Source organism: Schistocerca americana, chromosome 10, assembly GCF_021461395.2.
Source record: "Schistocerca americana isolate TAMUIC-IGC-003095 chromosome 10, iqSchAmer2.1, whole genome shotgun sequence".
In the NCBI taxonomy this organism is placed as follows: domain Eukaryota; kingdom Metazoa; phylum Arthropoda; class Insecta; order Orthoptera; family Acrididae; genus Schistocerca; species Schistocerca americana.
In genome coordinates, this window is record NC_060128.1 from 63,240,593 (window position 1) to 63,255,019 (window position 14,427).

Below are 14,427 nucleotides of genomic sequence, written 5' to 3' on the forward strand. Positions count from 1 at the left end.
GAAGAGCAGTTTTTTTGGTGTGGCATGCGTACCCTACCAGAGATGTGGGAGATTATTTTGGATAAAATATTGTTTATCATTTTCAGACAACAGACGTGTAATTATTGCAACCAAATTCCAGTTTCATACTTCTACAGCTGGTATACAGGAGAGCTTTAGGTGAAGTTCAGAAGCTAGAAGATGAGCCACTGGCGGAGATACAGCTATGAGGGTGGTGGGTCGCGATTTACACTCGGGAAGCTCGATTGCCGGAGCTCTTGCCTGCTAAAGGTCCCAGGTTCGAGTCCAGGTCTGAAACTCAGTTTTAATGCAACAGGAAGTTTCAAGTGTCTGTAATCACGGGTCGATTATGTATGTACACTGCTGGCCACCATAAATGCAACACCAAGAAAGACAAGAGGTAGCACAACAAAATTTATTTTGTAGATAACATGTTGACCAAGTATCAAATGATTACGTTGACAGACATCTGTGACATGTGGTTCCTGCCAGAATCAGTAGCCAGAGTAGCCGCCATTGTTGGAGATCACCGCTGCCACACGTCTCGGCATTGAGTCAAAAAGACGTTAGATGTGTTCGTGGGGTACAGCAGCCCAAACAGCTTCCACACGTTGCCAAAGATCATCTGGTGTGGCAGCTGGGGATGTAATCTGGGTCACTCGTTGAGCAACCATGGACCACATGTTTTCTATCAGCAAAAGATCCGGAGAGCAAGCCGGCCAGGGAAGCAATTCAATCTGGTTATTAACGAAGAACCTTTGGACAATGCGTGCCACGTCCGGTCGCGCATTATCCTGTTGAAATATGGCTGTGGCCGAGCCCTGAAGGTAAGGAAGGACAACTGGCTCCAGCACCTCGGATATGTAGCACCGGCTATTTAAAGTACCGGCAATGCGTACTAGAGGCATGCGAGAGTAATATCCAATACCGCCCCATACCATAATACCCGGTGCAAGACCAGTGTGGCGGTGCATAATGCAGCTGTCCAGCATCCTCTCTCCACGGTGTCTCCACACTCGAATCCGACCATCGTGGTGCTGCAGACAGAAGCGTGCCTCATCAGTAAAGACAACGTCATTCCATTCTGCCGTCCACATCCGTCTGTCATCACACCATTGGCGACGGAGACGTCTGTGATTCTGCGTCAATGGTAGACGAAGCAATGGACGTCTTGTGGACAGACCACTCTGCTGTAAACGGCGTCGAATGGTACACGCAGACACTGGATGATGCGTTACAGACGCAATGTGCTGTGCTATGGTTTGGGATGTCACTGAGCGATCCGTCACTGCCATGCGCACAATTTGCCTATCAACACGTGCAGTGGTGCACCGAGGTGAATGCGATCGACTACGTCGGTCCGTCGTACCCTCCTGCATCCAACGGTCACATATCCGCATTACAGTTGCTTGGTTTCGTCCAACATGACTAGCGATTTCTCTGTATGATAATCCACAATCTCGGTAAGCCACTATCCTTCCTCTGTCGAACTCGGATACTTGATCAAACGATGTTCGCTGTTGTCTACGAGGCATAACTGATCGTCTTGTGAAACAACCACAAGGTAAACACACGTGCCGAACGTACACTCATCGAAATCGCCAAGCCTTAAATGGTGCTATGAGGTGGCACCACAGGCGCGCGTGATGTGCGTCTGTGCTGAAATTCTAATCAGTTGCATATCTCATCGCTGCAAACCCATGGTGTAAATTTCACTTGATTCGGGTGCTTCCTTCAGGGTGTTGCATTTACGGTGGCCAGCAGTGTAATTAATGAGCTGTTAAATCTTGTAGAAAATTTACACCCTAATAACTAATTTTCACAGTAGTTCTGAACCAACCCAACATTGCCAGGATATAGCATCACCAGATGAGACAGTCTGCATAATTTTCAGTTTCCTGAAAGCGACATTAGCAAAATAGTCCCAATATGGCAGTGTGCTGTACGGGAAGACTTTAGCTGTTACGTTCGTACTTGGTTCGCAGACACAGCTCCGTGGACGGAGACCTTATTTTTTGGGCTGAGGGAGAGGGATGGGGGGTTTGGCACCACGTCCTGAGAATGACCAGTGTAAATGACCAGAGGTGTCCCCACATCTCTATCTGAACTGCCCCAGGAATGACAGTGCAACCTCTCGGGTTAGGTTGACAGTACAGAATCACTTTTTTCTGGATTACCCACACTGCTTTGTCACCACTGATGTAAAAAAACCGAGGGACACATACTGTAGAGACCCACTCGAAAGCAGCATCTAGACACAGTCCATTGATTATAATACATTGGAAGATTAACGTGTAAGTCAGCTACCATTTGTAGTCCCACCATGCACTGGACTTCATTGCTTTGAAGCCAGGCTCACATTTTAAATAAGTCATTAAAGTCTGAGTATGTTTTGAGAAGGTGCACACTACGGTAGTGACTGTGACGACAGCACGTGCTCGTTCCCGGTTCTTCGAGCAGTCCTCCGACTATACTTCAGTGCATCTGTGGTAAGCAACATGCTAATGTGCCGTCTTTCCTCATCTTAGTCACTTGTATGGCTCATTAATTGTTTGCACATTTCCCTTCAATTGGTTCTCCCTCAGTGCTTTGAGTATTTTTCTCTAAATCCTGGATGAACTCCCACTGTTATTTCCTTGTGTAATTTGCATATTCTTTTTCCATGGATAGCTTGCTTGTGCCTGTACTTTCTCAGAATTGCGCTTTCATGGCTTTCCCAAAAGACTGCGTCTGTCTTGGTATTAAGAGCAATACACTGATTGTAATTCAATTGCAGTATCTCTGTTGCTTCTGTAAGACCTCCCCTGTTCCAAATTAATTTTATCATGCCTCAACTGAAACACCTGTTTTCATTTGCAAACCCAATGCTGAATGTACAAGGAGACAGGCAGTTTTGCAGGTAGGCTGTAATTTATCTGTATAATAATAATAGGAAGAAGTGGTAGAGTTGCAGGTGCATTTGTGATCGACCATACTCCACCTTTCCATTTAATTAATTTTGTCTCAGTTGGTGACAAACTGACAATTTCATTCCATTCAAGACTTAACAGAACTGTATCATGCTGATCACCTGTTATTCATCTACATCTATGTACATACTCCGCAATACACCATGCGGTGCATGGCGGAGGGTACCTCGTACCACAATTAGCATCTTCTCTCCCTGTTACACTCCCAAACAGAATGAGGGTAAAATGACTGCCTATATGCCTCTGTACGAGCCCTAATCTCTCTTATCTTATCTTTGTGGTCTTTCCGCGAAATATAACACTCGCGTAATGATCCAACCTATCGGTAACAAATCTAGCAGCCCGCCTCTGAATAGCTTCTATGTCCTCCCTCAATCCAACCTGATAGGGATCCCAAACGCTCGAGCAGTACTCGAGAATAGGTCAGTTAGTGTTTTATAAGCGATCTCATTTACAGATGAACCACATCTCCCCAAAATTCTACCAATGAACCGAAGACGACTATCCGCCTTCCCCATAACTGCCATTACAAGCTTGTCCCACTTCATATCGCTCTGCAATGTTACGCCCAAATATTTAATCGACGTGACTGTCTCAAGCGCTACACTACTAATGGAGTATTCAAACATTATGGGATTCTTTTTCCTATTCATCTGCATTAATTTACATGTATCTATATTTAGAGTTAGCTGTCATTCTTTACACCAATCACAAATCCTGTCCAAGTCATCTTGTATCCTCCTACAGTCACTCAATGATGACACCTTCCCGTACACCACAGCATCATCAGCAAACAGCCGCACATTGCTATCCACCCTATCCAAAAGATCATTTACGTAGACAGAAAACAACAGTGGACCTACCACACTTCCCTGGCTCACTCCAGATGATACCCTCACCTCTGATGAACACTCACCATCGAGGACAATGTACTGGGTTCTATTACTTAAGAAGTCTTCGAGCCACTCACATATTTGGGAACCAACCCCATATGCTCGTACCTTAGTTAGGAGTCTGCAGTGGGGCACCGAGTCAAACGCTTTCCGGAAGTCGAGGAATATGGCATCCGTCTGATACCCTTCATCCATGGTTCGCAAGATATCACGTGAAAAAAGGGCGTCTTGCATTTCGCAGGAGCGATGCTTTCTAAAGCCGTGCTGATGCATGGACAGCAACTCCTCTGTCTCAAGGAAATTCATTATATTTGAACTGAGAATATGTTCGAGAATCCTGCAACAAACCGATGTTAAAGATATTGGTCTGTAATTTTGAAGATCCGTCCTTCTACCCTTCTTATATACAGGCGTCACCTGCGCTTTTTTCCAGTTGCTCAGGACTTTCAGGTGCTACAGTGTGACCTCCACAGGCACGATTACATTCTCGTATTCATCAGGGCGTAGAAGCCTCCAAATATCTCGAGGAATTTCTTGCAATATGTAGAACGTGCTGAGTCAGTTCGTGAGGGCTACTGGCTGTACGCCATCAAATCCTAGACACTCTGTGTGGATGACAATTTGGGGAACTGGACAGGCCAGTAATATGTCGATTTATTCCTCGAGACATAAATAGTGTGATCTACAATGCATTACCCTGCTAGAATATGACATTCTATACACTTGTCATGATGAATATGACAAAATCAAGAGTTCTGACACCAATTCCATAACTTCACTGCTGCAACTTCATGACATTACAGTTTGATGGATTTCATTCACATTACTTCCATTTGCTTCAGCTGTCACACACTGAGACAAGCCCTAAATTCCTTCAGAGTTGTTTTAATTTTGTCCATTGTGCAGAACCACAATCAAAACTTTAATATTAATCTAAATTAAAATCAGCCCACTTGCATTTAAAATACTATGGGTTGTAGGCCCTTCATTTATCCAAATAATCAGTTTGCTTGTGCATGACTGCACTTGTGCATATATCATATCAGGGAAACCATTGGTGTCTGTACTTATGTTTATTAGGATTATTTGGCCATTCATTGTCCTCTACTGGTTTCATTTTATCAATAAAAGTCAAACTCCATTTGTATTCTCCTCAAAATAAATGTTCACCCAAGCTTTGGCAACTGGATGAGCGGGTGGGTTCATTAGACCAGATTCACAGATTGCTGTCATGTAATGTGGGGACTGTGCATATTGTAACTGTAGAGAACTGTATTTAAGTTAATGAGTATTAGCAATAATATAAGTCATTCAGTTCAAACACAGTATATTGCACTTGAAGTACTTATATGGGGCCTAATTAGTCTCACTGAGCTCAGCAACAGACTTGATGCTTAGCCACATAGATAAATTTCTTTCATTAGGTTCATATTGGGAAAAGTATTCATCATTGTACTTAGTTTTGCCCAATATTGTCAGTGTTGTCAGCATAACTGCCTGTATTACTTTGGTAGAAGAAAAGCATCTTCTATTGCTTTGTGATTTTTATTTCAATACCCAATACATTTTGAGCTCTAAGGACTCATCTTCATGCACTTATTCAATTTTTGAAAACAGGTTGCCCCAGTCCTGTTACCAGCGGTTGGTAGATAGCACATAGGTATAGTACATGCAAACAAATTTGCATGCAAGCAAACATTTTTATCTCCACAGCACATTTGCAAAAAAAAAAAAAATGCAGACAAGTCAAAGAATATCTGAACATGATGGAACACATCTGGGACAGTATTGGCCACCAGATCTACACCCACAAATTACAGGTCATAATGTATGATGTAAAATTTTACATGCTACCATTTTAATAGTACACAAAGTGAGGTGCTTCTTTAGAATGATCAGAACAAAGCTTATTGTACAATAGATAGAGGATGGTAGATGTGAGGTACAAAAATAATACGAGGGCTATCCACAAAGTACATTACATTTTCGTTTGTGTCCGTTAGGGGCGGGGCTAGCACGGCCATCTTGGTGTCATGGCATTCCGCCGCTCAGTCGGCATCCTGCCGCACTAGTGAGAGGTTCGTGCTGTACTCCGTTGAGTTACTGTGACAGTTTGAAATGTCAGCGTTAATTGAAAATGCCGCGAAGTGTGAAGTGCGTGCTGACTGCAAAAAACTGTACACCGATAGAAATCTATTGGCATCTTTGTGAAGTGTATGGGGACAACATAATCACTGAAGCTGGATTGCGTCAATGGGTCATAAAATTAAAAAATGGCCAAACTAACGTTCACGATGAAGAGCGAAGTGGAAGACCCAGCATAGTGACTGCCGAACTTGTCGAAAAAGTCGATGCCACGGTCTGTAAAAACCGTAATTTCACAATAATGGAACTCTCTATGAGTTTTCCACAAATTTCACGAAGTTTGTTACATGAAATCATTTACCGAAAAGCTTGGTTACCACAAGTTTTGTGCAAGATGCATACCAAAAATCTTGACAGAGATTCACAAAAATCAGCAAATGGCTTACGAGAAAGATGGCGACTCATTACTCGATCGCATCGTTACTGGTGACGAAACATGGTTTAAGCATGTGAACTGTGAGACAAAATTGCAGTCAATGCAGTGGGAGCACACAAATTCCCCCCAAAAACCAAAGAAATGCATGCAGACAATGTCGGCAAGGAAGGTGATGGCGACTGTCTATTGGGACAGAAAAGGTGTGATTTTTGTGGATTTCCTGGAAAGAGGCACTACAATAAACTCTCAAAGGTGTTGCCAAACTCTGCACAACCTCAGAAGAGCAATACAAAACAAGTGCAGGGGAAAGTTGGGCTCAAAGATCTTGCCAATTCACAACAACACCCGGGCCCACACGGCAAATGCCACTCGTGAAGTTGTCGAATCTTTTAAATGGGAGTTGTTTCCTCATCCGCCGTACAGTCCTGACCTGGCACCGAGTGACTTCCACTTATTCCCAGCAATGAAGAAGTGGTTGGCTATGCAGCGTTTTGGCGACGACGCACAGCTTCAAGAAGAGGTAACCGCGTGGTTGAAGGCGGCCGAATTTTATGACGAAGGAATTTCCAAGCTCGTCCATCGCTAGGATAAGTGCCTTAATTTAAATGGCAACTATGTAGAAAAGTAGTATTTAAGTGTGGCTTTCATCTGTATATAATTTAAAAAAATTCCAATACTTTATTTATTTTTAATTCCAAAACGTAATGTACTTTGTGGATAGCCCTCGTAAAAAATACTCATTCTGCATTCTCATTAATATGTCAAAGACAGGTGTTGATATCACTTCAGGCAGTTTTCTTCCCTTTTGGGTTTTAATTGCAGTGGAAACTGGTTTGATACTGCAATGAAAGGAGGACCACACAATTTTGAACTTTAACTGAAATTTAATAAGCATAAAATACTTTTCAGTAGTATAAGGAAAAGATAGACTCACCATAAAGAGAACACATTGAGTTGCAGAAAGGCACAATGAAAAGACACTTAAAACATTATGTTTTGTACATACCATTCTTCAGAAAAGGAAAGACACAAACAGTAATTCACACAAGCAAGCACACTTCACGCACACACAACCGCTATCTCTGGCAGCTCGTACGGATCTATCTGAGCTGCCCGAGATGGCAGTCGTGTGTGCGTGTGGTGTGCTAGCTCGTACGAATGAATGTGTGTGCGTGTGTTTCCTTTTCTGAAGAAGGTGCTGGCCAAAAGCTAATGAGTAAGTGTCTTCTCATTGTGCCCGTCTGCAGCTCAACGTGCCTTCTTTACATTGAGTGTCTATCTTTTCCTTACACCGCCGATATTCCAAGCTGATATTCCATTGTTTAAAATACTTTTCCTGCAGAGTCTGACCAGTACTGTCAGGTGTGCACAAGTGAACTAAAAAATGACCTGCAGTGAACTTCTGTCAATGACAATTTGTCTTGCGGTCACCACTGCCCGAGCATATACATAATTATAATTGAAATCAATAAACTTACTGTTAATATTACAGGTTTGAAGAATTTATGATCACAGAATTAGGTTATTAATCAAATGGGAGACATATAATAAAGTGCAAAACAGATTGGCTGCGACAGCGTACTGAGTGCTAAACATTTTTAGTTTCAGATTTGGAAGATAACAATTTTAATGATCAAGAATCATCAATCTTTAATTAAACATGTAATTAATGTTTTGATATTGCTGCTGTAAATTACGGTATAATTAAGAATGTGACAATGTGGAAAACTGGTTGCACTTTTACATATTTGACCAAACGTCACGAGCTGGAATATCTACAGTTGTAACAAAGTATGGATCAAGTAGTTTATTAAATGAAGTATCGAATAATTCAATATGTGCTTCTCACTCTACCACATTACAGTGGGAATTATGTTGCATCTAAGGCACTTAGCTCCAGAAACTGAGCAAGTACTCGTCAGGTCCGTGACACGCAGAATCACTGCTGTAGTGCATTCAGAAGGTAGACCAATGTTTTGGCTCGTCTTCTTATTTCTGGCATCTTCACGTAGTGTGTGACCCAGAGCACAAGTGCACCACTATACAGGGTGTTACAAAAAGGTATGGCCAAACTTTCAGGAAACATTCCTCACACACAAATAAACAAAAGATGTTATTTGGACATGTGTCCGGAAACGCTTAATTTCCATGTTAGAGCTCATTTTAGTTTCGTCAGTACGTACTGTACTTCCTCGATTCACCGCCAGTTGGCCCAATTGAAGGAAGGTAATGTTGACTTCGGTGCTTGTGTTGACAGCGACTCATTGCTCTACAGTACTAGCATCAAGCACATCAGTATGTAGCATCAACAGGTTAGTGTTCATCACGAACGTGGTTTTGCTGTCAGTGCAATGTTTACAAATGCGAAGTTGGCAGGTGCCCATTTGATGTATGGATTAGCTCGGGGCAATAGCCGTGGTGCGGTACGTTTGTATTGAGACAGATTTCCAGAACGAAGGTGTCCCGACAGGAAGATGTTCGAAGCAATTGATCGGCGTCTTAGGGAGCACGGAACATTCCAGCCTATGACTCGCGACTGGGGAAGACCTTGAACGTCGAGGACACCTGCAATGGACGAGGCAATTCTTCGTGCTGTTGACGATAACCATAATGTCAGCGTCAGAGAAGTTGCTGCTGTAGAAGGTAACGTTGACCACGTCACTGTATGGAGAGTGCTACGGGAGAGCTAGTTGTTTCCGTACCGTGTACAGCGTGTGCAGGCACTATCAGCAGCTGATTGGCCTCCACGGGTACACTTATGCGAATGGTTCATCCGACAATGTGTCAATCCTAATTTCAGTGCAAATGTTCTCTTTACAGATGAGGCTTCATTCCAACATGTTCAAATTGTAAATTTTCACAATCAACATGTGCGGGCTGACGAGAATCCACACGCAATTGTGCAATCACGTCATCAAAACAGATTTTCTGTGAACGTTTGGGCAGGCATTGTTGGTAATGTCTTGATTGGGCCCCATGTTCTTCCACCTACGCTCAATGGAGCACATTATCACGATTTCATACAGGATACTCTACCTGTGCTGCTAGAACACGTGCCTTTACAAGTACGACACAACTTGTGGTTCGTGCACGATGGAGCTCCTGCACATTTCAGTCAAAGTGTTCGTACGCTTCTCAGTAACAGATTTGGTGACCGACGGATTGGTAGAGGCGGACCAATTCCGTGGCCTCCACGCTCTCCTGACCTCAACCCTCTTGACTTTCATTTATGGGGGCATTTGAAAGCTCTTGTCTACGCAACCCCGGTACCAAATGTAGAGACTCTTCGTGCTCGTATTGTGGACGGCTGTGATACAATACGCCATTCTCAAGGGCTGCATCAGCGCATCAGGGATTCCATGCGACGGAGAGTGGATGCTTGTATCCTCGCTAATGGAGGACATTTTGGACATTTCCTGTAACAAAGTGTTTGAAGTCACTCTGGTACGTTCTGTTACTGTGTGTTTCCATTCCATGATTAATGTGATTTGAAGAGAAGTAATAAAATGAGCTCTGACATGGAAATTAAGCATTTCCGGACACATGTCCACATAACATCTTTTCTTTATTTGTGTGTGAGAAATGTTTCCTGAAAGTTTGGCCGTACCTTTTTGTAACACCCTGTATATCTGCCCCACCTTAACTCTGTCGTCTGTCCAGGGTGAGTTCTTCCGTGGGGCGGAACCGACTGCACTCGAGGAGCTGGATGTGTCGAGGAATGAGCTGAGCTACGTGTTCCCGTCGGCACTGAAGAGGACGCACCCGCTGCTGCGCGAACTGCGCGCCGCCGACAACAGGCTCAGCTTCTTCCCTGCGGCGGAGCTCATCTCGTCGCTGCAATTCCTCGACACGGTCGACCTCTCCGGCAACAACCTCAAAACTGTCGACGACCTCGACTTCGCGCGCCTGCCCCGTCTACGCAGGCTGCTACTCGCGCGTAACGTCATCGAGAGCGTCAGCGAGGCCGCCTTCCACAATTCCACACAGCTGCAGGTGCGCTCTCTGTCAAACTGACAGCTCTTTCCTATCATTTTCATTAAGAGGTAATGCACTGGGTCAAGTCACCTTCAGTGCAAACTAGTGAGAGTCATTTAAAAGTTGTGCACCGGATGAGCCGGTGTGTCTGGGCCATGTGGCGCCGAGCCGAGTCGGGCGGGTTGCGTCACCGACTTGCTAGGCACTCGACGGGCAGTGCGGCACTATGTTTCTGAATTTTTCAAAACTGTTGCATCCTTGAACCTCTGGTTCGCGATGTACGACTAGCAGTTACAGAGGTCAAGGATCACACTTTATTAATAATTATAGTACAGAGTAATACCTCCAGTTACAGCTACATTTTCAGCAAGTACACCAAGTCCTTTCATCCATAAATGAATTTTTTCGTCATTATTAACTTTTCTACAGGAACATGTATATAATGTAAATGGCATATTACTATATACAAAACTAGGGCTACTTTGAGTCTTCGGGTCGATACCACAGTGCTACGTTTTATAGGCGATAACACCGGATGAGCTCATCCGGTGCACAACTTTTAAATGACTCTCACTAGTTTGCACTGAAGGCACTGCACTGTAGTGATATGCTCTTAAGCCATCAGTCACAGTTTATCTGATATTTCAGCAGATATTTGCAGTTTCATTTTTGCAATATGTAGCTGGAGTCAGCCCAAACAAATACTGCCCGTCACATCTGTCACGTAACAACCAGTATCAACAGAAAGCACCGGTTCATTTCCTGTCACGAACAAAATTTTTTTTAAAGCAGAATTTTATGTACTCATTCAATAGAGTAGTCCTAAACTACGAGGTGTTATCCAAAATTTTCGGGATTGGTACTGCCATCTGTTGAAAACCTTACTTTCGGACTAATGGTCACCATCACCCTCGAAGTAGTTCCCATCCACACATTCACACCAGTCCCAGCACTTCTGCCTCCGGTCAAATGTTTTCTGGAAGTCCTGCTCTTTGAGGGTGTTTATCACTGTCAGCGATACTTCTCGAATTCTCTCTAGACTGTCGAACCGACGGCCTTTCAACTTCATTTTCAGTTTTTGGAATAGCGCGAAGTCGCAAGGTGCCAAATCTGGCAAGTACGATGGGTGGGGTACCACCGCCATGTTGTTTTTTGCCAAACGGTCCCAGTGAGCAAGGACGTGTGACAGGGCGTGTAGTCGTGACACGGCAGCCAGTTCCCTCGATGCCAAAGTTCGGGCCATCGTCTCCACACCATTTCACAGAGCTGTCGCAGAAGTCACAGTAGTATGCGCAATTCACTGTTTGGTTGAGTGGGACGAATTCTTTGTGCACAGTTCCCTCAGTATCAAAGAAAACGATGATCGTGCTCTTCACTTTGCTCTTCACCTGTTTTACTTTTTTGGGTCTCGGAGAGCCCGGGCTCTTCCACTGGGACAATCGTTGCTTTGTCTCCAGGTCATGTCTCCATAACACTTTTCCCAAGATTTGCATAGAATTTGATACACACGCTCTTTTCTGTTCGTGAATCTGTCATAAAATCATTTTCTGCTTGCACAAAAACACATTAATTTTTCAAGAAGTGCGGGTGATGTGGAAATGCCTTAAAATTGTGGGAAACTGACTATTTCAAATGAAAACTATTAAAAATGTTAGAAACTGTTTTATTTTATATTAAATTTAAATCACACAAAAATATTTTTAAATGCAAGTGTAATAGAAAAATGCTTCATAAGCGAAGTTAACTTGCAAAAATCGCATATGTAAATATCTCCTTCATTTCTGGCACACAGAGTGACTTCACTCCTCTCACACTTTACACTTAATCCAAAATTCTCCCTGAACATCTTTGGAAATGCGCTTCCACAAAAAGTACAAATGGTATCTTCTTCAGTAGGTTTTTCTTCCCAAACTGGGAGACCCAAATCTGACTCGCCTGAAGAGACAGTTGGCGCTTTGGGCTCTTCACCTGAATCCTCAGATAAGCCGTTTTTTTGCATGGTTTTCTAGGAGGAGCTTCACGTTTTTTCTTGCTTTTGGCAGGTGCCTTAGGAAGTTTCTGTTTACCCTTCAGTAAGGAGTCTTCAAGGCGTGTTTTATAAGGCAAAGATGTCAAAACAGCTGATGAACCTGGCTTACGATCTCTGTTGGAAACCTTCTTCTTTAGAGGGGGGATTGGCATGATATCCTGTGGAGACACACGTGTGTTTGATGAGGTATTTGACAACGATGTTGACCTTCTGCTTTCTATTTGGCCAACTTCACTTGAGCTGTCAGTTGTCACAGGTCTGAATGCGTTTTGAGTGTCTTCTTGGCTGAGGTCATTACTTCTGCCTGGAGATGCTGGAGTCTCATAAGTTCCTCTCAGACTTCTGGCCTCATCTAAATCTGACGTGGCACCTATAACGTCAATTTCTGCAAAAACACTCCCATTACATGGGAAAATTCCAGTCTCCAAAAATCCTTTTGCAGCAATAGAGCCAGTCTGGCGGCTTTCCCAAACAACTCAGATATGTCATATGGCCCTAAGGGCTGGCTGCTGTGTCACAACCATTGGCGAACATACTCAGCATATTAGGTTTTTAGATGCCCATAAAGGTCTTATCAAGTGGCTGAATTTTATGAGAGGTGTGAGGCGGGATGCGCAGGATTGTAACACGGTTCTCCCTTGCACATTCTATAACTTGAAGGTTTCTGGCATGACTGTTATGCCCATCAAGAATCAAGAACACAAGAGATTCTTTTGAGTGCCTTAGAAATGAAGTGGTCACACCACTTGGAGAAGAGCTCAGTTTGAATCCAGTCTGAAGGATGGCATTTACCAATTGTTCCAGGTGGTGCTCCTTCCAATAGAGTATCAGTCCAGTTCTTCCTGGGAAAGATCATCATTGGTGATATGAAAGTACCACCAGCACTCATACAGCATATGACAGTCACCAGGGATCCTCAGTCTGATGATGTGAGGGCACCTGCCTGACATTTACCTTCAGTCCAATTACATGTGCTATTCTACTCTGGACGACAGTGAGCCCGGTCTCCTCCACATTGTACACACAATCAGCACTATAGAAGTGTTTACTGTACTCAGCTTCCAAAATGTCAAAAAACTTTTCTACAGCTTCTTTGTTGAACCCATTCACTCTCGAGAATGAGAGATTGTGAGTTTATTTCTGTGTTGTCTAAGAAAAAGGTCAAACCAAGCTCTACCTACAGAATTTGAAGTAAAAGGATGATTAATATTATTTCTTTCTGCCAGCTGATATGCCATTCTCTTGGCATCTAATCTGGTAAGGCCATAGAAGTGATTATCCATTTCAATGAGATACTGTACCAACTGTTCCTCAATAGCATCAGGTAGTACAGGCCTTCGTCAAAGTCTCAAAGGACAACATTCTTCAGGTGACATATCACTATGCACAAACCTTTGAAGTGTCATCTGAGGTACACTGAAAGCTTTAACTGCTCTTCTTAACCTCATCTGCTTTTCCCTTAAGGCTATTATAGCCTTAATCATGTTTTCTGCATCCCACTTCTTAACATTAGCTCTTGGTTTCTGATCAGTTAGCTTTCGTGGCATTTAGAAACATATGAAAAAGGTATTAGAAATAATGTACTTGATGTCGATATTGTGGAAACATTTCCACAATGGCAGCGTATGTATGCTTCCACATTACCTACACAATGGCCATTTTATGTTTCAGTAGATTACATTAAGCAACTATTCATTTATGGTTGACAAAGGGCTGCTAACACCTTCTATGCACCCTCCTTTATAAGCTATCAGACGTAAAGAAAGATAACTACAAAGTATGTAGATAAATATAATACCACAACGTACCTCGAGAAAGGTATAGAAAATGCGTGAATGTAAATTCCATCACTGTCACAGCGTCTGTTGCTCAACTGACTGCTAACCCTTTATCATGACAAATAGGAAAACACTGCAACAATTTCTGGCTGCCTCGCTACAGTACAGTACTCTGCTGGCCAGATACTAGACATTTCCACATTACCCACATGCTTCCATATTTACACCCCTACCTCTATGTATTAACAAGGACACTAAAACA

General features: G+C 43.2%; 1 protein-coding gene across 1 annotated transcript in view; it reads left to right on the forward strand.

Annotated features, from left to right (window-relative positions):
* LOC124552672 (chondroadherin-like protein) overlaps window positions 1–14,427 on the forward strand; it is a 186,806-nt gene that overhangs the window by 106,792 nt on the left and 65,587 nt on the right. The window contains exon 11 of the mRNA XM_047126996.1: window positions 10,044–10,376. Coding sequence (XP_046982952.1) covers window positions 10,044–10,376 — 333 coding nt within the window. The remainder of the gene's footprint in view (window positions 1–10,043; window positions 10,377–14,427) is intronic.